General features: G+C 33.1%; 1 protein-coding gene across 1 annotated transcript in view; it reads left to right on the top strand.

The window, feature by feature from the left end:
* Window positions 1–25,845, top strand: part of SP2353 (EGF like, fibronectin type III and laminin G domains protein pikachurin) — a 400,085-nt gene that overhangs the window by 210,985 nt on the left and 163,255 nt on the right. Inside the window, exon 6 of the mRNA XM_089646527.1 lies at window positions 18,196–18,340. Within this exon, the coding sequence (XP_089502653.1) occupies window positions 18,196–18,340 (145 nt within the window). The remainder of the gene's footprint in view (window positions 1–18,195; window positions 18,341–25,845) is intronic.

Here is a 25,845-nt window from a genome sequence, read left to right as displayed (position 1 = left end):
TTTATCCCGCAATCCAGCCGAATTTGGAAAAAGTGTGGGATTTGCAAACCCCAACACAAAAGTACAAAATATTTATCTACAACATGAATGCGATTCCTCCAATATTTAATTTGTTTGCAAGTTTTATTATTTGTTTTTAACGAGTAGGTAGCATTCCGCTGCTGTACTCGTATCTTATTTCACAAAAAAGTTCTAAAATAAATGAGTTGATTAAATTTGTAAAAAAAGTTAATCCTTTATTTTCTTCAAACGGGAAACCAATTAAGCTGTAAATTGATTTGTGGCGTCGATGAAATGTTGTGGAAGTTTGTTCTACGCTTCAAATACACTATATTTATTTATGTCTATTCTTGAATTCACATTTTACAGATGATTACAGTGGTTTATATTCTAGTACAGAGAAAAAATACAGAAAAAAGGTATAAAAAATAAAGAACATAGGTTGATATAGGTAAAACTGTGTGTGAGTGATATTGTATGTTACGTGAACACCTCACTAGGAGAATACATGCTGAGGTGTTAACGTGTTTGTGATTAAGTGTGACAGATATTTATGTGTTGTAGTAGAAAGTTAATTTTTTTTTTTCACAGACATATATTGAAACATGAAAACACATTTATATGTGAGTGTATGTATTTTTGGATAATTCTTGAAGAAAGTGTGTAATATTTAATTTTACTTTTTATATTTTGGTAATTTTTGGTTTGGAATTATAATCTTTTGAATAAAGTGAATATCTTGTTTTTTTATCCAGGCTACGATATGTTTTTTGAGAAAGTTTGTATTGAAGTATGATGTATTTGAAGTAATTAATTGTTTCAAAGTAATGAAATATATAATTGAAAGTGTCTTTGTCCGTGTGTGGTGTGTGTTATCGGAATGTTCAGTGTTTTATTTGTTGATGATTTCAGGGAAGTTTTTCCTAGGATTTGATGCAAAAGGTGTTTGAAGATTTACATTTGTGTTGGTGGTAAAGATTTCTTAAATTCCAGGGCACATTTATATGAATGTTAGTATTTTTAGTTTATTGGGTATATCTTCACAATGTCGGTCTTTTAAAGCTCTTAATATTTTAGTAAATCGTATCTGTACCTTCTCTGTTAGATCCATGTCCTCAAATTTCAAAGCTTAAAGCTCACCGTTTCCGAAGCTCGTCACGTATACTTTTTTGAATTACTCCTTTTTTTACCCACCTGGTAAAGCAGTGTAAGTTTTGTTTTAAAGCTATTTTTATTTTATTTTAAACATGTTTGTTTGTTTTATTTTTCAATCCTTACGTTGTGTTTAATATAAGTTACATTTTATGTTTCCATCTACAAGCACGTCTTGTAACGTAAACTTATATCTTGCTTTATTATATATTACTCATTATTTACTTTTTGTAATTAAATATCGTTTAATACCATAGTTGGCTCAGGCATGCGAGATAATAAATAAAATATTTTCATTGGCTTGCTAATTAAAATTTCAACATAATTTGAACATTTTCAAGCAGTTTTCCAAGCCTTACCTGAAAAGTCCGGTTATGTTCGATAAAGAGAAGATTAATTTTAAGCCGGCCATACTTTTAACGGGGTATTAACGGGGATTTGAGATGAAACTTACTCAGATCCGGTGGAGCTTATTACCTGAATGGAAAGCTTTATTACTTTTCCTTTCCGCGTGGAGATAAAAAAGCTAATTCTAAAAATATTCGCTGATTATTTTTAGTGTAGAAAATAGTTTTTTTACTGTACATATGCGTATACCGCCACTATTACAAATACTTATAGAAACGTTATAATATGCTTATTGCGTTTTTGACGATGTTATTTATTATCAAAACACAGAAACTGAAAATAATGTATTTCAATGAAATAATTACGCAACAATACAGAAATATATTATTTCCGTATGCGCATTTTGTTAAGCCCAGCATTCTAGAATACTTGTTTACCAGCATTTCAAAACAGAATATAATTTTAATGATTTTTTAAATGCGATAGAGAAATAAATTTTGTATAATTTATGAATTATAGTAGGTAGTAACTGAAAAGCAGATATATGTTATTACGGTAGAATGATTGCGACATTAAAAAACTCCTCAAATTCATGGAAATTTTTTAATGTTTTTGAATAGTTTGTGGGTAGTGGTAATATAGACAGTGAACGAATAATGTATGGAATCATCGGTGATCAATCATGTTTATTGTAATTTAATTTAATTAATAACGTTGAGATGCATTTCAGTTAGGTCACATCACGTCGTTGATCTGTGTTCGGTGATATTGTATTCAGCTAGTGTTGAAGATCACGGATCCTCCTGGTCCTCCAGTGAGATGCTGGACACCGTGGGTGGTGAAGATGAATGTTGGAAAATACCTCCAGGCCAATGCTCGACACCGTGGTTGGTGGAGATAAATGGTCGAATCGATGGGTTGGTGCTCACGCAGTCGAAGGGTTGGTGACGCGAGGCGTAAAAGCGCAAGAGTGGGTCAGTACTGCTGAACTGAGTGTGTGACGCGGTGCGTGGCATTTACATAGGCGTCCGCTTTATAAAGCCATTACGACCATAATGGCTGCGGGAAAACCGGCGCAGTTTCACAGTTCCAAATGGTTCCAGACTGTGCTCGCTGCGTGCGGTCCGAAAAGTGGCGCGTCGCTACAAATTTGTTGTTATTTTAAAACTTTTTGTTTATTTATGAGCTTATTTTCTTAAGGTAAGCACAGTTTTTATTTAATTAGCTTTCATGAACTGCACACCACTGCTTATTCGATATGGTCCTACTGGATTCGTTCAGTTATACATTTAATTTTTTTTTTCAACAAATAAGAGCCTTGATACATATGTTTGTCATAAGTATGTAGTGGTAAGCCACTACTTGATTCGAACTTCATTTTAGAAGTTTCAGTTTTCTTCCAAACAAGCTTCTTGGATGTTCTTTTATTTTTTTTAATTTTGGTTTGGCAATATCTACAAAGCAACTAAAATGTTCGAAAAGCTTCTTCACCTTATAAAAGCGATAGCGTGAAGGAACTAGTCAGTCATATGTCGTTCAACAATTTACAAAACTTCGCGAGTGACAACCCGCGCCCCTCCGCTGAGCGTGAGGCGATAACACCCGGCTTTGCACGGTTCAATCATGGACTCGATCGGGATCATCACAGCGCCCTAGCTTCGGCCATCGTTCCTGGCCAGCGCTACACCGGATCACAACGCCCTGGTTCCAGCACATCTGACCAGCGCTACCTAGACCACGCGACATCCTGGCCGGTCTATTTCATCTCCCGCACAACCGCCGACCAGGTCCACCGCACCTTTTTGGTTACCCTGTTCAGTACTGGAGCAACCGGAAGACCCATGCTCTTCACCAGTTCGTGACAGTCAACGAGTCCGGTCACCAGCAGCGGCGTCGACTCACTGACCCGCGCTTGGCCAACACATCACCGCCTGCATCCGGAGTCTTCATCATCGGTCCTCAAGTCATCTCACATACGGCAACCTGACTCAAATAAAACACTGTGACCTTCACAACATCTTTCATTTCGTGCCTCCTCACCAGATCCCCAAAGGTACATAAATGTTTTTGTGATGACCATACAAGTAAAATAAATAATAACCATCTTTGTTAAACTCGGCTACAGTAGAAGGAAAGTAACCGATCGATAAGCAAACACATCTAGAATGCAGCTGACCATGTATTCAAATAATGCAACAAGGTCGATGGAACCAACGATGATGGTATATCGATCACACTCATGAATTATTTAAGTTCTGCCGTGGTCTATGAGGTTCCAATTTGTTGGTCACATCGAATGAAAAATACAAGATTTTTCCACTGATAATCGAGGGGCAGATTGACGAAAGACGACAAAGTTATAAAATATGAGAGTGTGTTAGAATAAGAAATAGGAAAAATTGAATGGTTACTGGTTACGTAATCAACATTATTCAACAGTTGCGGGATTGGTTTACATCATTTCGCTAGGTCACGTAATAATATTATTTACGTCAACGTGGTTTCTCGGAGAAACAATACCTACAATGTCCTACGTATTTTCAATACAATTCAAGTTTTATTATTATTTTGAAAACATTACTATATTTGCATTTTAATACGTTTTTAAATAACATATTATTATGAAGGCACGTTCTATAGTAAAAGAACATCGTCTCGGTGTAAAACCACCATTCAGAATTGAATTTTTTTTTGTAATGGCTTTGGTCGTATTTGGAGATCAGATCTAGATAGCGTTGCACTTCTCTATTTTCTTCTTACCCATATCTCCTTTCCCTCCCCACTGCCTTCAGCCTCACAATATACCCCAATTGGGGACTACTTAGTTTCACTGGCTCCAGACGGTTGGGGGCAGTTGTGACGTAGGAAACCCTTTCCAATAAGAAATCTTCAAGGTTGGAACGGTATCTCAGTTTTTCCAATTATCTTTGAGTTTTTTTCTTGATGTATAATTTAATTGTTTATTTTAAATTGGTGGTCGGCCCATTGTTTCCGATCGATGTTGTGGCAAACTTCAAACATAAAAGAAAAAGGTATTTTTCCAATACACAAGAGCGGTCTTTATCCACTTTACTAAACAAGCCAAAGTGGAATTAGCCCGGGAAATGCTACTGCCACAGTAACAGGGTATTTCAGAAAGAAAACCACAAATTTTATATTTAACCAGTTTTACCAGAAGGTTTCACCAGGGTTCCGCCTCGAGTTTATGTTATTGTACAATTTAAAACATGGAACAAGCAATATTGCGTTCTACCTATTTCTTAGTTAGACTGAAACCGCTTAGATCATAATGGCAATAAATGGCAACAAAAAATAAGCCAAGGCTTCATCGGAAGAATTAATAAAAATTTCGATGAAAACACGTTTATTAATTTATAAAACAAATTTCGCACTGCACATTGACTACTGTTATCGTATTTTCTATATTAGTAATATAGTTAGCCTTAAAAACACACCAAATAATAGAGCAATGAGACAAATTTTGAAGTGTAATAAATATAAATCAATACAGAAGATGCTAAAGGAATTAGATATGAAGAATATTAAATAACGAATATTCCATAACGTTTTAATTTCTCTCTAAAAAGTTTTTAATAATATTTTACTATCAATTTACTTTAGAGACTAACTATATTACAATATAGTCTTCCACCCACACTTGAATGGTAGAAATAAAACATTATACTAACAGGATTGAACAAAACTAAAACACTAAGATATTTACTGGTTAAAAGCATACAAATATATAGCTTAGATCCCAGTGAAATAAAAATGTATTTAGATGAGGTATTGCAAATAAGCAAAGTGTGAAATAAAATCTTTTTTTAAATTTTTAAAATTTATAAATTTTAATTATTTTAATTTACGTTGTAAATTCATATTTTAAATTATAATTAAACATTTTTAACTTGACGACAGTCTAACACTCGGGTGTAAACGGAAAAAAATAAAAATTAAAAGCTACATATGTTATATAGAAGAAAAAATCATAAAAACGTGTAAAGTGGAGAAATTTTTGTTTTTTATATAATAAAATATAATGAGATGTCATCGTTATTCTAATTAACTAAATTAATTTAGTTAGTAAGGTAGTCCGGTTCTAACCTCATCTCTGTCGTTAGTTGATTAAACCACTCCACTCCAGTGTAAGTTTAGCAGTGTTGTGCAAAACTGGTGTGCATAAGCGACCCATTGTATTTTGCCTATTGCAACACGAACCATGGCATGGTGTGAATTCTTATAGAGATCTTTGTGGATTTGAGCGTATTTTTTGAATATGTATTTTTAAGTGGTGAGACTTGATGTTAAGTATTAGAAATTTAAGTATTAAAAATTTATAAATGTGTGTCATTTAGATCAGATGAATGGTTTTATTTTTTTATCTCAAACCTTACTAAAATCATAAAATTCTCAAAAAAATAGCATTCGATCGAATATATAACGGGAAACTTATTATTTTATTTATATTTTTTCTTGTAATAAAATAAGTTTGAATTGCAGCATAACACTTTTTGTTACTTCAAGTAGTTGCAATGTCGTTATTTTATTGGTGAAGGATTAAAAATAACTCCAGTATAATAAATAACCAAATTAATCTGTCTTATAGTCCTATTCTTGACATATTTCCAGTTAACCGCTCTGTTCTTCCTGGAATTCCCGTAATTACCCCTTCCACTTTGTCGACATCTCTCTCAAACACTTAACATTTTTGTATTTATGTGTCAATATTTTGTGTAGTAGATTAGTTTTAAATATTCTCCTGACGAAGGAAGGGATCTTCCGAAACCGGTAGAGTGAAAATAAAACTATCGTGGTCAAAAACAAATTTATGTGTTTTTATTATAGATTAAAAATATCCTGAAAAACACTGAATCTCATTTTAAGTGTATTCAGTAAATTTAAATTTCTTTTCATGACGATCTAGAGTGGGAGTTACTTTCAGTATTATCTTGATGGAATAATAAATAATTATTTTCAACGTTCAGATATCTTTGACATTAATATGGTTAAAGCATTACGCACGGTAAAATCACATTTAAAAATGTATTATACGTAAAACATATTTAGAAAATCTAATATTGAATAAATTAAGCCGAAATGAAATTTAACAGACTTAAATCTAAATAATTTTCCCTAGAGACGTGTACATTTTTGATGTAATTAAAAACGTGGGTACTTTTGGAAGAAGAATAATAAATTCCTACAAAGGTAATTAATTAAAATGAATTGCGATAAAAAACCTTCAAATGGCAACGTAAAATGAAGTCCATGATAAAATAATTTTACATTACAGGTATATTAAGTTCACAATAATTTAGCTAATCATCGTAGATTATATTAAAAAAAACGATTTTTTTTTGTTTTTAAGACCATTTACAGTTTAGTTATGTGCGTACAATATTGTTATAAATTTAAAGAGAGACCTTTAACAAGCCTTCCAAATGTGGTTCTAGTCAGGGAGTTATTTATAAATAGAGTCCATTCCTTGCAATATCAGTGTGAAATATTGTTTCCATGTAGAAAGTAGGAAGAGGAGATGTGGCGGCTGTTGATGTCGCCTAAAACCTTCCAACCGCGAACGAACTCAGCGAATAGTCGAAGGCAGTAGAAAGTGACTGGCCTCCAAATGCTCCACGAGTTTTAAACATTAATTAATTAATTTAAATGAAAACTGATTATGGTAAAACCCTACTTAACGATGAAAGGTTATACCGTGTCTTTTCTTATATTTTAGAGTACGATTTATAAAATATCTCAGCGTCCACGTCGGTATTTTGAAGTTGTTGCCCGAGACCTGCACCCGGTGAGCGCTTGCACAGCGGAGGATTAACCTATGTTTGTGGCCCATACTTCGAACGTCAAAGCTGACTCTATCAATATACCTCATTGGTTAGTCGCACTAATATGTCTATATTTGAAAAGCAAAGCTATCACAATAGGCTATCAACTCTCTGGTTTCGTAAGAAACATTAGACAAGTTACTTTCCAAACTGAGTACTCCAACTTGGAGAAACTCATACTCACTAGCAAAGTGTTTGGCAGGAGAAGCATAGGAAGTTCACCAATGCGCTGGAATCACCAAGTATCGCTGGTGTCTGGTTCGTCAGTGTCTCTGACTCTCCATGCAGCGCAGAACTACGAGGAGTGGAGGATCCCTGTTCTCCAGGGAAATCGAAGGTCACGATAATTTGTAATGAGGCAACGACAACAGAAAAATACAAAAATTTCATAATTTTTTAGTCCAACCACAACAAACTCTGAAGATATTATTAAAATGCGACTTTTGAAGATATCACACTGCTTTTTAAGATTTTTTTGAACGACTAGAGGAATAGTACTATTTATTGAAAATTATAAAACTGTATATATATTTTATTACTCTAAACAACCTTAAAACTTTTTACACACATATTTTCCCAAATGTTGAGAATCTTGTTATTTTAATGGACGATTAATCTGTCGCACAATAATTCCCATCGCTCCATGGTAAAAAAATGTTAAAATTCGAGTGTATAAACGAAAATAAATTATAGATAAAGTGGACATAATTCTCGTTATAAGTGTACTGAAAAACATTAGAATAATTAGGTTCTTACTTTCTTCATGGATCTGCAACCTTTCTAAGTTTTATAATTATATAACTGCATATGCACACTGGTTCAGATTGTTTTCGTGTTTCGTTTTTCCAACAACATGAGATCTTCAACACTCAGATCAACTTCTTATTTCTCTAACAAAGACTCTCCTCATGGCTTCTTCAAAGGGACGTAGAATTCGTCCAAATAATAATAAATGATTTTTTTTTTTTTTGGATCCAAATATCGCGTTTATTTAAAGTGGGTTCTGTTTATTCGCAATCACAAATAAGGAAAAATATTTTTTTGTAATTCGTATACGATAAACAAGCGCCTTGTTGTTGTTATCACCACAGAATTTAATTAGGGTCAGAGGCTTAGCGTGCTTACAAAATCACAAACACTGAGAAGTGGTTCGCGAACCAATGATTAAACGCCCTTAGTAACAGCATTGCTTCACTTGGCAAATAAAATCCAGTACGGCATTAATAATAAAAAAAAACTTTTGGTAAAGAATTTTTTTAAATCTTTATAATATTTATTTTATTAGTACGACATGGAATTAATAAAATAAATATCCTTAAATATGCTCCGAAAGAGCTGTCGCATTTCGGTAGGATAACAACAGGACCTACCACGTAAGTATGGTACCTACTGTATATTATTTATTCATTTATTCATTTTTTGGAAATCAACAGTTTAAATTTTTACAGATTGTACATAAGTAAAATAGCCAAAATAAAACCAATTACGGATTTCCTCCTTGTGACTTTACGTAAGACAGCATTAGAAGAAATAATTAAATTTATGAGAAATGTGAAGTTATAATTATATAAAATAAAAGAATTGTATAAAATAATAGAACAAAATAATACAACAAAAATATAAAAAATAAAGGAGAAAAAAAAACTAAAATTTATATAAAATAAAAGATTATCGATACATTGGTAACCATAAGAATACAAACAATATTGTGCATATAAATCATATCATAACCATAACCATAAGAAGACAATTGTGCATGTAAATCATACCATAACAGGATTATAAATATATAAATACTAGAAATATAAACATCAGAAACATCAATTCAAGAAACATCAGTGAAATACTCTTTTAAGGTCATTTTATATTTACTAAATAAATATGGTACCGTGGATCATTAAAGATTGAATTGTTAAGCCATGTTTCACTGAGACATATAATGTCATAGTTGTTTAATAATACATTTTGAAGAAAAATATGTGTCTTGGTTCTGAGACCTCTTAAGTTTTGATAGTATAATTCTAAAGATTCCATTGTATTAAGTATATAGTGCAGTTAATATAAAGTTGCTGGAAAGTTAGTTGATGGAAATATTGTATGTTTTTAGTTTTTCTAGATCATTATAATTATTTATGCAATGGTGATTTGTGTTTTCATTAAGTCTTACATAAATTTTACAATTTTTGATCCAACAGAATTTGAATTTATTAATTTTGGTAAACTCTCTGACCTTTTTGTAGAGTACTTTGTTTTTATGAGTTAAATGTTCATTTATATAGATCCGTTGTTTTCCATTAAAGTTAATATCCTCTGCTGTTAGGCCCCTTCTTGTCCGGATTGCTGCTATGATTTCGTCTTTCTGATTCCTGCCCTTTAGTTTTACTATAATATTCCGCGGTCTTCCTTCAATCTTCTCCTTGGGGGTGACTCGGGTGGCGTATTCAATGTCGTCGCTTACTATATTTAATTCTGAATAGATCCTTTTGATAATCTCCGTCAGGTTCTCTTGTTTTTTTTCTGGTATCCCAATGATCTCTATGTTATTAATGCGTGCGTGTTGTTCGTTAGCATCTAATTGTTTTTGTAATTCTTTAAATTCACTTTGTATTACGGCGTTTTGTTCCAGAGTTTTTTCAAGGTTGTTGTTTTTTTTCGTATCAATTTTTTTTTCTAGAGTTAATATTTTATTTTTTAATTCCTCGATTTCTTCTTTATACTCGTTTCTGATGATTTCCAGAAATTGTACCTTAAATTCTTCAAACTTTTTGTCAAGAAGTTGGAGGAGTTGGGTGTCCGTAGTATTTAGTGTTTTTGCAGTTGCTCGTGTAGTCATTTTGGCACGAAATATTAATTAGTATAACTTCACTTCACTATTAAAGCTATTAAAATATAGATATTTAGATTTTAGCTAGAATTTTTATTTTATTTTGAGATATTTCAAGAGTGAAATAAAAACACGACAGCTGTCATTGAATGTTATTGTTGTATTTATCATATATAGTTAGTGATAACATCGATCATTGAAGTAATATATTATATGTTTTACAGGGGCTTTGAGGTGATTTTGCACAAAAACAGGGCTATACAAATTATTGAAATATTATTATTTTTATTAACACTTGAAATTTCAGTCTTGAAAAAATTAGGTTATTTATGATATATTACCTTTTAATTGACTGTTACTTTAATTGAAATTCCAATGTTTTAATGTAGTTTTTAGATAAAAAAAGTTAATTATTAGTATGAGAAAATAAATATTCTTCTGTGAATAAAATATTTATGTATGGAAAAATAAACATTAGAATTTCAAAAAAAGTTGTTTATATTTTTTACCTTTACCATCATGTAGAATAACCTCGAGAAGCTTAGGTAGAATTATTTCGGACATCCTGTTTAAATCCTAAAAAAGGTTTAAATTGCGCAAACAATGAATCCAAAATGTAATCTTTTGTTTATTCTCTGGGAATTAGTATTTTTTTTGGTGACCAGATAAATCATCAAAATGATAATTCATCACATCTTTAAACAGTTATATAAAGTCATGGAAAGTGATGAAACAAAAACTTTATTAAGTAGGTTAAGTAGGTTAGGTTAGGTTAGGTTTAAATTTTTTTTTCATCGTTTCTAATGACTTCATATCAACTTTTAACAGTATGGTGAATTGTCATTGTGTAAATGTTGTGCTGAAAATAATTGACTTATTCTTTGATTGTATTATTGTGTTGTTTAAGAGCTTGGTTATATTCATGAGGGCAATCTTTATCCTGCAGGTGGAAGCCCTGAAAAATTGAAATGTGGAACTGCAATCGTGCCAGTCACGACTGTGGAGAAGCCATAAATTGTGGCAATTTTCTTCTTCACATTTCCCATCAATCAAATTAAGAATTTAAAGTAATTAAGTCTGTAAAGATAAATATACCACTTAAAGTAAAGCTAATTACAATAAATGACCTTGTCTAGAGTCTAGACAGATAGTAATTTCAGTTGTTGGCTTTGATGAAAAATTTGGTTTAATTATTAAACACTGTCATTTTAAATTTAATTTTCTTCTAAATTTCCCTCAGAAGAAAAAATAATCTCATTGGGAATTTGGGAATGTTCGACACTAGTAATTGTATTTTTAATTGAAAAAAGTTTTTGATGTATTTCCTCCAAGATTTAATTAATCTCGATATTCCTTTCCTGTAATAATATGTAACTATCATGAAATGAGCCGAGTCAGCGGCAGTTAGCTTGCTACCCAAAGAATACAAAGCTCATGTAAGCGTAATGAGTACGACTAGGAAATGGACGCTTAGATGGTTTGGACATGTCAAGCAAATTAAAGAAGAAAGGAGTTTAAGGAGGAATATATTACGCAAATTTAAAGTCCGAAACGCCAGAGGAAGACATGGTTCAATCAGTGAGTCAGGCCATCAAGAAAATTATGAGACGATGTATGCATGTGCATGAAGTAAGAAGTGTGCGACAAGATCTAGTTGTTTGTCGGTCTGCTTTCTGCCTACCCCTGCGGAGAAATAGTATGTTGGTTAGTAAATTACTTGAGAAACTGTAAACAGCGATTCTAAGACTTTTTTTATTATTATATAAAAAAAATCTACGAAGTAGTGCTTAAAAGAGTTTGAAAAAACCTCGACAGGACTGATTTTTAACTGACGCGTCATGTGGTTTATCTGGGCTCAGAACGAGCTTTAAAAATTTCGAAATCAGTGCGAAATACATTGCCAGGTAAATAAATATTAACACTGACTCGTTGAAAAACCATTTTCACTACGTGCAAAACGCTTTTAACTAAAAACACTCCGTGAAAAGCGTTTTTCAATAAACGTGCATGTCAGTTTACTGGAAATTTTATATTTATTCATTAGTGGGATTCAAATAAAAATGGTTACGCCATCTAGCGATTCAAATTACAGAAGATTAAAGAAGCAAAATATATTTTTTGTGAATACCGTATTGTAATATGTAACGTTGATTGTCACCACATACATTATACTTGCCGTATTCTGGTAATATGATCCACCATAGCTTGCAGCAATCAGGGGAATTGAAATGAACACTCGGAATATCAATTGAGATATAATAATATGATTGTATATTTAATTTAAACTTTAAATACAAGAGCAAAGACTTAAATTTATAAAACCAGGGGTGGTTGGCTATTTGAAAGCACAAACATAATTTGTACTTGGCCAAGACATTTACTCGTAAAATTATATTTAACTAAACATCTTAAAATAAGACATCACCACTGAGCGCCAGTCTAGAAACTAGTCTAAACAAATTTATAAACATGGTGATAAAATTATGTGTCTATTTCATGAGGATTAATAAAATGTCTCACGTGCGTGAATAATCTCCCGACAAACAAGCAGCTCGCCCTCAGGAGTGTTCCCCACTAGCCTCGAAAACCAATTGACGACTTCTCTGGAATTCAACGCGCAGCTTATTTGAATCCTCCCAGTGACAGCTGTAATTCAATGCCAACGCGTGTCTAGAAGTCAACTATGTGAGCGGACGGTTCCTACCGCTACAACATACCAACTCCCAACTGCTCCCAACTATTCGCAGTCAGTGGGACTATGGCATCCCCAATTGAAAATCTTGAGAAGCTGAAGGGAGTGGGTTAAAAAGGTTGGGAATTTATTTTCAGATCTCGCCACCAAACACGACTAAGACACGAGAAAGAAATTTCAAGCAACGTTTAGAACCCGAATTTTTCACCAGTGCTATGCTAAGTATTTACCACCGTAAATATGCAATACTTGCACAGTCCCAAGAAAAATCACAAGATATTATAAAGCTACGTCAATTTACAAATTAAACTCATTTTATCTAAATTATCTGATAGGCGAAAAATATTTCCTTTTTTTGTATAAATTATTAATTCAAAGTTTAACTGCCCTGAAGCCATACGTTTGCTATCACTAAATTTACCTTCCAAACATACTGGATGGAATATACGAGGCGTATCCAGAAAGTAAGTGTACTGAATTTTTGTAGGTTACAAATCTTTTTATTGAAACAAAAAAATTACATGGTTACCGTAGTACATATGTAAGCTATTTTTAGACATAGTCGCCATTCCTCTCAATGCAGGTGGTGAAGCGGGGTATCAATTTTTGATGGCTTCCTCGAAGAAGTTTCCCGCCAACCCCTTCGTCCACTTCTCCACCTCCTCCTTTACCTCTTCGTCGGTTGAAAACCTTTTTCCACCCATGTACAGCTTCAGGAAGGTAAAGAGATAATAATCTGAAGGTGCTAGGTTAAGGGAATGCGCGGGGTGGTTCAGGATATCCCATTTAAACGAAGCAAGCAGTTCCTTCGTGGCGTTGGCCGTGTGTGGTCTGGCATTGTCGTGCAGCAGGCTGACTCCTTTTGTCAGCATGCCTCTCCTCTTGTTATGAATCGCCTTCCGCAATTTTTTTAGGGTCTCACAGTATCTTGCAGAGTTGATGGTCTCCACTTGAGGCAGATATTCAATCAAAATTATGCCTTGACAGTCCCAAAACACGGATGCCACGATTTTCTTGGCTGAAATTGTGGTTTTGAACTTTTTGGTGGAGGGTGAAGAGGTGAGAACCGTTTTTAAACTCGCAATACCACTTGTACACACTCGTACAATTCATAGCTTTATCACCGTATGCAGTTTTAACCTCATTATAAACCTCAAACGGAGGTTTTTCCTTCCAAACGAGATAACGGATGACGCCGCGTATTTCGCATTTGGCGGGAGATTGGATTGACATTTTTCACGAAACGTGTTGTCGCGTTGACACTTCTCAACGTACTGACCTTAAACAGGTCTCGTTGCTGAGGGGAAGAGTCAGGCTACACGTAACTGTAGCCAACATATCGAAAATAAAATTCATTCGGTCGTGAGAGCCTCAGTACACTTACTTTCTGGATATGCCTCGTATTATTTCACAATAATAAATTCAGCTGGGCAATGAGTTGAGATGAGTTCGGATGTCGCTGATATTTTCGTTTTAAAACTAGACATATTCAAAGAAAATTAGTTTAGTATTTTTTAGATCATGTAAATAAAAACAAAACGTTATTTTTATGTTATACTGTTGTTATTTATTTATTTTGATATATTTATGTTAAAGTCCAGAAGGGCGTAATAAATAAATAAATTAAAGTATTTACACAAAAATATTTGCATCAGGATCATTGTCATTCAAAAGACATGAAGAACTTCAATAATTTTGCTTCTAACTTTATCGCTTGTATAAATTGTTCTAACAATCAATCAGTTCCAACCAATCATGAAAATCAAAGCAAATCTCGGTTCTAGAGGTCATTTAACTATGATTGACTTGCTTCTAATCCACTATTTTGTCTGTACATCTTGGAAGGGGATACTGCAAATACAGCTAATATACTGCAATGAATTAAATTTAATTTAAAAATGTTTTTCAACATTTTGGTTTATACTGACACGTTATGAAATCAATTTGGCTAGACATTCGTAAAGTATTCTGTATAAAATGAAAGATTTTTGACTTTTTTGAGTAAATCTTCAAATTTATTTGATAAAATAAGAAAGTTTTGTAACAAAGCTAAAACACACATTTTAACTCTTCAGTACTTTCAACACTTTTGTTCAGTTTGAAATGTTTTCTGTGTATTTCTAATGCACTATATATATCTTATTTGTTTAATTTTCCGTAAAAACAAACGTACCACATCGTGAGAGGCTAGTTTGGGGAGACCCATCGCCTTGCGCCAGAGTGGGAGAGATATATTCATTCTTTCACTCCTGGAGACACTGATCCCTAGATTCCTACCCACCTTTCATACCCTTTTCCTTCCCAGAAATTCCTCTCGATTCTTTCTCCATTCTCTACACAGCATATATTATGATAAAACACGGAACTAACAAACCTTTTCCGAATTAACCATTACATTTTGCAATTAAAATTTTCTCCGTATAATCCTTATTACGTAATAAAAAACATTTTATTCGCTAGAATTAAAGAACTCATATTATATTTTACCATCCAACATGTGAACGTTTTTAGGATTCCTGAAAAAACGACTTGTGTTTGAAATTATTACTACATTCGTTAACTGCACACATATAATCTACTTTTCGGTAATTTTTTACATACATTTTTTTACGATTATTCATTGAAATACAAATTAGAAAGTGCAAAACACCGCAACTAAGCACTAAATAAATTCAATTTGCCGTCATTGAAAAGAATGTCAACGTTAACATGCTACACTAGCGCGTCTAGCCGCCAGAGTTGTTTACATTGATAATATATTAATATTATCGGGTAGATTTGTTGATCATCAAAATCGACTTTTTTTCTATTTGGTGAATAGGTATGTCAAATGTGACAGGGGTTAAAAAAATTACGATTTATGTACATATGTGTAACTGTTGGCGTTTTTTTATTTTGTCGTCGACCGTCTATAACTATCAAATATGATGGGGGTAAAACAAATAGGTTTTATTTACATATACGCAACTGTCGCCGTTTTCTTATTTTGTCATCGATTATCAAATGTGACGGGGGTTAAAACCACTAGGTTTTATGCACATGTATGCATTTCTTGAGGTTTTATTACTATGTCTTTGACTGTCAAATGTGACGGGGGTTAAAACCACTAGGTTTTGTGCACATGTATGCAACTCTTGAGGTTTTATTACTATGTCTTCGACTGTCAAATGTAACGGGGGTTAAAAAACAACAAGGTTTTATGTACATGTATGCAACTATTGCGGTTTTATTACTATGTCATCGACTGTCAATAGACTACCGAATGTGACGGGGGTTAAAACATCTAGGTATTATGCACATGTATGCAACTATTGCGGTTTTATTACTATTTCTTCGACTGTCATATGTGACGGGGGTTAAAACAACAAGGTTTTATGTACATGTATGCAACTATTGCGGTTTTATTACTATGTCATCGACTGTTAATCGACTACCAAATGTGACGGAGGTTAAAACAACAATGTTTTATGTACATGTATGCAACTATTGCGGTTTTATTACTATGTCATCGACTGTCAATCGACTACCAAATGTGACGGGGGTTAAAACAACAAGGTTTTATGTACATGTATGCAACTATTGCGGTTTTATTACTATGTCATCGACTGTCAATCGACTACCAAATGTGACGGGGGTTAAAACAACAAGGTTTTATGTACATGTATGCAACTATTGCGGTTTTATTACTATGTCATCGACTGTCAATCGACTACCAAATGTGACGGGGGTTAAAACAAAAAGGTTTTATGTACATAAATGTTGTTTAACTGTTAACTATTGCGGTTTTCTTATTTTGCCATGTGTATTCACCGAACCGATAATTACTAGAAGTGTGATCAATACCAATTTGAAAGTAAACTGATGTCGTTAATCATCATTAAATGAGACATTTCACAAGTAAGGAAGATTGACCTTTCTTCTGATAAATGGATACACTTTTACTTTTTTATACTTTTTTCTGTTTACCCTTTCAGCATCTTTAAACTACAGGATTTAGCGTACAATAAAAAACCATTTTTAATGAAAATGAAACAATTACTTTGTTTATAACAACTAAATTTTATCTATTTAATTTGTTATGACCAACCGGTTTCGTTTAGCACAAGCAACTTGAGGGTACAAAATGAAAGTGTTTATGTTTATTTTTAACCCTGAATATGATTGTGCTAAATGAAACCAGTCTGTCATAACATAAAAAAACGTTTTAAATAATTGTTTTACTTTTCATTAATACGAGTAAGTCAAACCAAAAAGTGATTTGCTGTTCAAAACATTTTTTTTTAGTTTATAATGTTTTATTTATTTAACGCCTAGAGGGCTTTTACATGTAGGTGGTACAATTTTATTATCATTTTTTAAACATAAGAAAGAAATAATAAAAATAAAATTACATTAAAAAATAATATACGCAAGAAACAAAATTAAAAATAACAAGAAATAAATTAAAAAATACAGCAATTTGACTGGTTTACAAAAATTTAACTTCCATTTAGGAATAGTGTTGAAATAAGTCTTTTACGTAATCCACAAAATTCGCAAAGTTAATATTAAATATATCGACATCACCAAAGTATTAGTTTCCCATAGTGTGAAACCGTTGTATTGGGAAGTTCCCGATGTAATTGGGCTTATGTGTGTTGCAGTGGAATAGTGTATTTTGTCGTGTTGTTATTGTAGGTATTCGTAAGTTTATGAGTTACAGAAGTTTGCAACAGTTGAATTAAGGACGGGTTGTTTCGGAGAATTTGAACAATTCTTCAAATTTCAAAGTTAATTTTAAGGTTCTGTGAAAGATTTTTTCAAGTTCTGTTTTTATTTCAGTTCTGTCAAGCAACTACCCTATGCTAATATAATAACAGAACTTGAATAGGACTTTCACAGAACCCGGAAATCAACATTGAAATTTGATGAATTGTTCAAATCCTCCGAAACAACCCGTCCTTAGAGTTTAGAATTTTGAATAAAAAAGTTAAGTCGTTTATTTTACGCCTGTCTTCCAATGTGTGTATATTTATAATATTTAATAAGAAATGATTTTGTAAGTCTTCAAGTGGGATATTTAATTTAAAATTTTTAAAACGTAGAATTTTTTTTTGTATTCGCTCAATGTTATTATGTGAATTTTGTAAGAGGTAGACCAAACTACTGAGTTGTATTCAATTATGCTTCTAACTAAAGATATGTATAACAGTTTAATGGCTTGTATGGAATTAAAGTTTTTAGTTGTTCTTAATACGAAGCCTAGTGTTTTCATACCTTTATTTACAATTTGGTGGATATGATTGGTGAAATTTAGTTTTTCATCCAAAATAATTCCGAGATCTCTCATTTTGTTTCAGATTCGACTGCGGCTCGGGCCCCGGCGTTGTCCGGTCCGATAGTCCAGTGATTCCCAACCAGTGGAACACGCTGACCCTCTACAGGAGGCGGTGGGATGCCTGGCTGCAGCTCAATGGAGGGAGACATGTGCAGGGGAGGTCAAAGGTAAGTCAAAAATTTTATGATCTCTTTATAATATCGTTTAAGAAGGTTTTAAAGTTGAACCTGTTGCGGCAATCTTCAAATACTCGTAAAAAACAAAAACAAAAAAATTGACGCCTTTGTCAATCTCCAAAAAGCAAATCGGTCATATAATGATGGAGTTGATAGAAAAATATGGTATTATCTTTATATGTAGTGAATACGAATCTAATGCAGGTAATTGCATCATTGTTCGAGGGAAGGGTTGCAAGTGTTATATTAGTGAACTGTGAATTTGTGAAGGTGTTAAACAAGGTTTAGAACTAATTTTAATATTTTTTTTATTTTTTTTTATTTATTTAATATTTGAAAAAAATATTTTTTTACATAGATAAGTATACAGGATATAAAAAAGATATAAAACAATAGAAATTAAAGTAGCCTTTCCTCACCATAAAGAGACAATAATCTTGTGTTTGGTGAGGGAATTCTAGTTCAATTATATATATGTAGATATTGAGGTAAATAAATTATTAAGAAACAACACAAGATTTAAACAATATTACTTCTAGATGTAAGTAGTGAACGTATTTTGGACTTATAATAGTTTAAGGTAATTTTTTAATTTAAGGTGAAATTCCTGAATATTTTCGATATTTTTAAAATTTAATGAAAGGTTATTAAAATAAATTATGCCTACATAAAGATAGGTATTTTGAATGAGATAAGTGTTAAATTTTGGGATTTTAATAGTTTTCTGGTATCTTGCTGATGTATTGAATTGCAAATTATGAGTATTTGACTGTATTTCTTTGTAAATTTGAAGTATTGAATATTTTTGATACATTTTGTCTACTGTAGGTACTTTGAAAATTGAAAAAAGAATTTCGGTAGAAAATTTTGACAGTAAATACCCATCATTCTCAAATTACACTCCACAAACTAAATATCAATATAAAACAATTCAAAGTAACAAAGTTGATATGGTCGAATTAATTCAATGGTTAAAGCACTTCCCCGACAAGATCCTGACTTGAATTCCCAGATGTGACTGAATTTTTTCAGTTTTTTTTCTTACATTTTTCGTATGAGAGTAGTTAATATTGTATAAATTATTTAATGATTAAATTTAAGAATTTCCGAGGGTTTATTCACTAAGTTTATCAATACTAAAAATATTGAATACTCATCCTCACTGACTGAAGAGTATTCAATAAAAAAATTGAATACTCCTCAAGCAGTGCCTTTGGCCCGATTTTATTCCTGATAAAATTAAGTTTGCTGCTCTCAGTGGAAAGAATGATACAATTAAACATTACCTCAGTAGCCGGTGCACTTCCCCGGCGAGGCAAAGGTCCGGGTTAAATTCTCAGATGCGGCCGAATCATTTTCTGTTTCACATTTTTCTTTTGTCTGCAATGATTTAATACCACGTTTTTTTCCTTGCATTTAATTGGAAACTGAATAGAAATAAATGGTAGGTCTTAAAAGTACCAGCTAACGGCAGCTTGAGATTTCAGACCCGTCCAGGTCAGAGTTGAAATTTCCGGGTCTTGGGCAATTGTTTCGGGATTCCGGGTTAAATATTTGGAATAAAGGCTTTCGGAACCGCCGTAGTTCCAATAAGGAGGTAAGTGGCACTCTCAACCCCTCGCAGCAGGCAGTACGGCAAATAAAATACAGCCTTTCATTAATTGGGCCCTACAAGGCGTGAATCGGGGTAGATCACTGATTAGAGAATCCCTAGAAGTGAACCGATTTGAAAGAAAACTGATGTAGTTAATTTGTACAAGACATTTTGAATCCTACACAAGCCAGTTACGGCAGTATAAATGCCCAGAAAAAACTTACTGATGTGAAATACTCCTATTTTACTAAGTATTTCTTAAAAATATACGTAATCCGGGTAAATACGGGACTACAGGCCCTTAACAAATGAATTGATAGGTTTCTGGTTAAGATTTTAGTAAAAAAGGAATGTATTATCGCGATGTCGAAAGACGTGTTCATAAAAGCGCAGACAAAAAGGATTGATGTGTGATTTAAAATGGATCGCGGAACATTATTTCAAGAGTTTAGTATTATTAACATTCGTTTCAATAGTAAAGCATCTTGAATATGACATACTTTGTGGCCCCGATTGCGACGGATGAGTCTTTTTTGTCCTTTATTCCAATCTGGGCTTGTCTTATGTTCCAGAAGACCTGATTTAAAATACTGAGGGCACTCTCCGTCGAGTTTAGTAGATGCGTGGAAATTAATTGTCCCATATAAAAGCAGTTAACATAATTTTGGGAACGATCCTTCGAGCTTATTGCAAAGGTATCATCAAATGTTTTTTTATTTTATATGTATTTTGACGAATGAATTTTCTATGATGATTTAAACTATTCACTTTATGATTTGACGCCAAAACGATATGTTCGTACTAAGGGCCTTAGTCCATATGTACAGGGCGCCAATACAAGGGTCTTAGTAGCGTAGTAACGCATAATGACGTCATAGTATAATCAAATTGATTTTATTTAATTAAAAAATTCCCCAAAATTTTAACGGTTTCTCTCTGGAACTGTGAAACTAATCATCCATTCCCGAGAGAATTCCATTCTTGAAAAAAAATCACTCAAGAGTGAAAGAAAATTGACGTTATTTCGGTAACAAAAGCACTCCTGCAATCCATTTATATGTTTTATTATCATACTGACTTAAGTCCCCGGCGTTGTCTGGGCTTTATACGGAGTCCTTCGAAATCATTTCTAGACAGTGATCTTTCTCTTCTTTTTTTATTTATTTGAGGAAGATAAACAGTCTTAGTAAAACAATATACATAAGAGGATACCGAAAAAACAGACCAATTATTAATGTTCACAGATAGATATTCAGAAACATATAAAAAAATAACCTGTAAACTAGAATATTTAATAAAAATAGAAAAAAAAACAGAATAAAGCAACAAAAAGAAAAATAATAATACGAATGTAAATTCAACAAACGATAAACCTATAATATGCCTACCATAAACAGCAATAAATAAAAGTGATTATAACTATACTTGAATATACTTAGGTTGGAACGGGAAAGGGGAGGAGAGGGATAAGGAAAAGTTGCCACGCAAGTAATATTAAAATATTAGGTACAATCAATTTAACAGTCGTGAATATGAGTTAGAATGTGATACAATGAAGTTCTGTAGTGATAGTAACTAGCAGTGAATATGTCAGCATGAGTGTCTATATTTGCAAATTTATTATTATAGTAGTTACATATCCAATAAAAGTTTACATGTTACATTTTTTGACATTTTTTTAAATACCACACTAGGCTAATGCCCGTGTGCATATATTATATATATAAACCTTCCGGAAGAAATTCTCATGATATTGAAAATCCGTTGCGTAGTTTATAAGAATTAAGCGCACAAACAGACAGACGAGGATAGTGCCTATATTTTATACTATTTTATTAAACGTTTCGTATTTGAATATTTTCAAGCTACGACCTCGTAACTCCGGAAACTCAAAGAACCACACGAAAAACTAACGTTTCAAAAACCATACCTATTAATATATTTATTAAAAGAAAGCAAAGAAAACGGTTTCCGTTTTCATTGTGTTTTGCAGAATCAAGCAATAAAAGTTCCTTCAGCGAGCGTGTTCCTGAAAAATAAATATTTTCGATTTATTTTTCCGCGAAATTTCCTCCGTGCGTTTTCCGACTGGCGATAAAACTTCAGATCGAAACTGCTTAACGCTACGATATATCTCAGGTAGACTCAAATTATGTAGCTGTTGAGGATGCAGGACTAACATAAAAACCTGTAACTTCGGGAGTTTAAAAAAATGTATGAAAATTATTGTTTTATACCCGATTGCCTTTTAATAAAACATAGCACCCTTGATGTGCTATGTTTTATTAGATAGCGCTATGAAAAAATTTCAAAAATGATATCCAATAATACTTATCTTGGTGAAACAAAATATAGAATAGAAAGAAATTGATAATGATGAGAATACTATACATTATAATGTATTATATGGTTGGGTATATGGTTGGTATATGGTTGGGTATAATGTATTATATTGGTTTTTTTGTTATTTGTTTTTGGGGTGTTATGCCGTGTTGCGCTAACTGCTTCTTTAGCCAATGTTTCGGACAGCATTGCAGTGTCCATCATCAGGGCAGATGTGTTATTTACGAAATGTGTTATTTATCAAAATAACACATCTGCCCTGATGATGGACAATGCAATGCTGTCCGAAACGTTGGCTAAAGAAGGAGTTAGCGCAAAACGGCATAACACCCCTAAAACAAATACCAAAAATACTTTTGGCCGTGAAAATCTTAAATCATATTTGTCGAAGTAGGTTATTTATATTTGGATTACAACGGATGTTATATAGTATACAATTTAAAACGTTCATTTATGTAAAATATATATATTAACGGATGTACCTGATTTAACTAAGCTAATAACGTTCCGCGTATCAAATTGTAACACGAGACTTCCTGAGTTGTTCTTTGTTCAATCATTTAAAAACAACCATTTTATTAATTATTCCATTCTAAACAATAAATCATAAATTTCGAATGTTTTGTTTCGCTAAAATTATTATATTGTATAATCTGTGACGAAATTTTTAAAGTAAACTTATAATAAACTTCTTCTTTTATGTTGATTTTTTAAAATTACTCCCGGCAGGTATTAATACCTTTTTCTCTCTTCTGTACTTTTTAGAAGTTTTTGTACTGATGGGAATTACTATTGTTATGTATATTATTACTTTTATGTTAATTTGAATGCACTATGTAATATAATAAATTTAAACTTGCTTTATGAAAAATCCCGAATGAATAAATAACAGATCCTCCAAATTTTCTTCTCTATCGATATACATAATATGTTATGCCGGAATAAATTGTCAGCACTGGAAGAATATTTTCAGACTTTACAACCAGACTCAACATACCAGTTGAGGAACAAATTCATTATTTGGCGATTTTCTTGAAATTTCATTTTCATTATTGTAAATAACAAAACGCTGTTTACTGATTCTTTTTCTTTTAAATTGCCATCATTTCATCAAAAATATACAACGCATCGATATAAAAAAAACATTTCCTGGGTTCAAGTCCCAGATGTGACTGTTTCCTTTTCTGATTTTTCTGTTTCAGATTTTCGTTTGAAAAAATCACTAATATTGTCTTCAGTATTTAAAAACATTTTACATTAGATATCACGTTACAAAAATTAAAATGTTTCAAAATTTTTTCTTTTTGACTAATTTCATTTAAAGGACAAAAAAGGCAGAAGTTATAATAATGTCAGATATCACTGGTTAGATTAAATCAAGAACGTCCTTTAACACACTGTATATGTTTGAAAACAGGTTTATTTATTTGATTACGACGCAACTGCTCCCAATTTTACCGTCAAGGGCCCGTTGGACTAGAGCAGAGGTTCCCAAAGTGGTCTATATGGACCCCCAGGGGTCGATATCGGTATGCTGGGGGTCTATGTAAGAGAGAAAAAAATTTGGGGGTCCACGAGATTCAAATGGGGGTACATACCCATTAACTCAAGTCAACATTTAGGAGTTCCGTATATGACACAATAGACTTAACACAAATATAATTAGACTGAGAAATTACTTTATATTTTATATTTGTATTTTTATATTTCGTAAAGTTGTTAATTGAGGTATATAAATAGAGTCTACGTTCCTTTTCTCGTCAGAATTAATATATTCAAGCAAAACATCGCACATTGGAAGCCGCGAATTTTCCTAGTTCCCCAACTTGTTTTTGAAAAACGTCCAGGGTAATAATGACGTTCAATATTTAAATGCACTTCACACGGACTTTTAAACTAAGTTTGAGGACATTTTGACTATGGAAATGCAACGTTGAAGAATCGGATATCACGTGACAAGAAGAACTGACCGGAACAAGCACTGACAAAGAACTTAAGGGGCAGTTTTGTAGGGCTAGCTACAGAAAGAAATTCCCGTTGCTTATCCTGCTTCATTTTCATTTGGTGTAATACCCCACAAGAGTGCTTCTGTCTGCACAATGGGAAGGGAAGGGAAAATTTTTACTAAAAAAATAAATGATTATCACATGGGACGTTAATAGTTTTAGGAAAATTCAATATTCGGCAGGCAGGGGGTCTACGGAAAAAAAATTTGGGAAGTGGTCTACAGGGCAAAAAAGTTTGGGAACCTCTGGACTAGAGTATCCCCAAATTGGGGTATGTTGTGAGACTGACGGGGAGTGAGAAATGGAATGAGATGGGGAAAAGGGTGGTAAGGAAGTGCCTAGGTTTTCAGAAATAGTCACCAAACATGGCTAAAGCCATTTCAAGCAATGATTTGATTCTGACTGGTGGTCTCTCGTCAGGGCGTTTCTGCGAGAATCTACAACTGGATTTACTTTTAAAGGTTAAACACATCAATCTTATGTCCAATCAACAAAATAGAAGATGACATTAATATATTTATATTTAATACAACAAAACCAGCAGCCCAGGCGGATTATCCGCCCTCCATTAACTCCAGTGATCTCAAAATGATTTAGGCTCCCTTAGAAAGGCGCCGGATCTTGAGAAGATTTGCTTCTGGGTAAGGTCAACCTGGTCAGTTTCAACGTCTCAAGTGTGTCTGATTTCAGCAAAGAGGGAGATCATTTTTGTCTGGTGCAATTTGATGGAAGCACCCTCCCCAATAAATACTCCATTGAAATGCTTGGAGTAAGTATGTCAGACCGGCTCAAGTATCGGGGCTCTATAGAAAATCGAGAAAATCTGGCTGCCAAGAAACTGGGCGTCTTATTTATCTATACAAATCTTAAGAACGCTTGGAAATGGAATTTGGCAGCCACCTCTGGACTGGAGCCCTAACAATACTTGATGAACCTACTGGGTTCTGTTGAAAGGAGGGTGGTCCGTCTGATTGACAATTCATTGTTAACAGATTAAATGCCATCTCTAATGTACAGACGCATTGTGGGCATGCTGAGTCTGTTGTACGGGTGTTTAACGGATCCTGCTCTAAGAGAATGAGCCATTTCTTTGACTCGTTTTTGTGTAAGACGGCTAATGTGTGGAACGAGCTACCGGCATCTGTTTTTCCTTCACATAATCAAGGCTTTTTAAAGACCCGCATTAATAAAGCCCTTCCTGCAAATCCTGCAGCCTCTACCCTAACTCCCCTCTCAACGCTGCCCGACTGGGTGACGACATAGCTCCCCCGCCTTTACAGTGAGAGGCGCTCAAGTGCAGTGTTACACAAAATAAAAAAAGATAAAAAACCTGTATATTTTGATCCATATTTTTCCCGACAGCTCGGTTGTGAAGGTATGATGAAATACCTAAATTGTAAATAATAAAACAAAGATTTAAATTTCACACGTCACGCCACAATCTCTGCAATCTTATCTTGTAAATTCTGCAGCTGTGTATTTCTTATATAATATCACTAGCTCCCTTCATCTCACTCAGATTCATCTGTGTTTGCAGCTTCTGTTGCTCTGGG

Source organism: Hesperophylax consimilis, chromosome 24 (genome assembly GCF_061612785.1).
Source record: "Hesperophylax consimilis isolate HC1 chromosome 24, BYU_Hcon_1.0, whole genome shotgun sequence".
Taxonomy (NCBI): Eukaryota; Metazoa; Arthropoda; class Insecta; order Trichoptera; family Limnephilidae; genus Hesperophylax; species Hesperophylax consimilis.
Note: the sequence above shows the minus strand (reverse complement) of the source record. Positions and strands in the feature narration are given on the sequence as shown.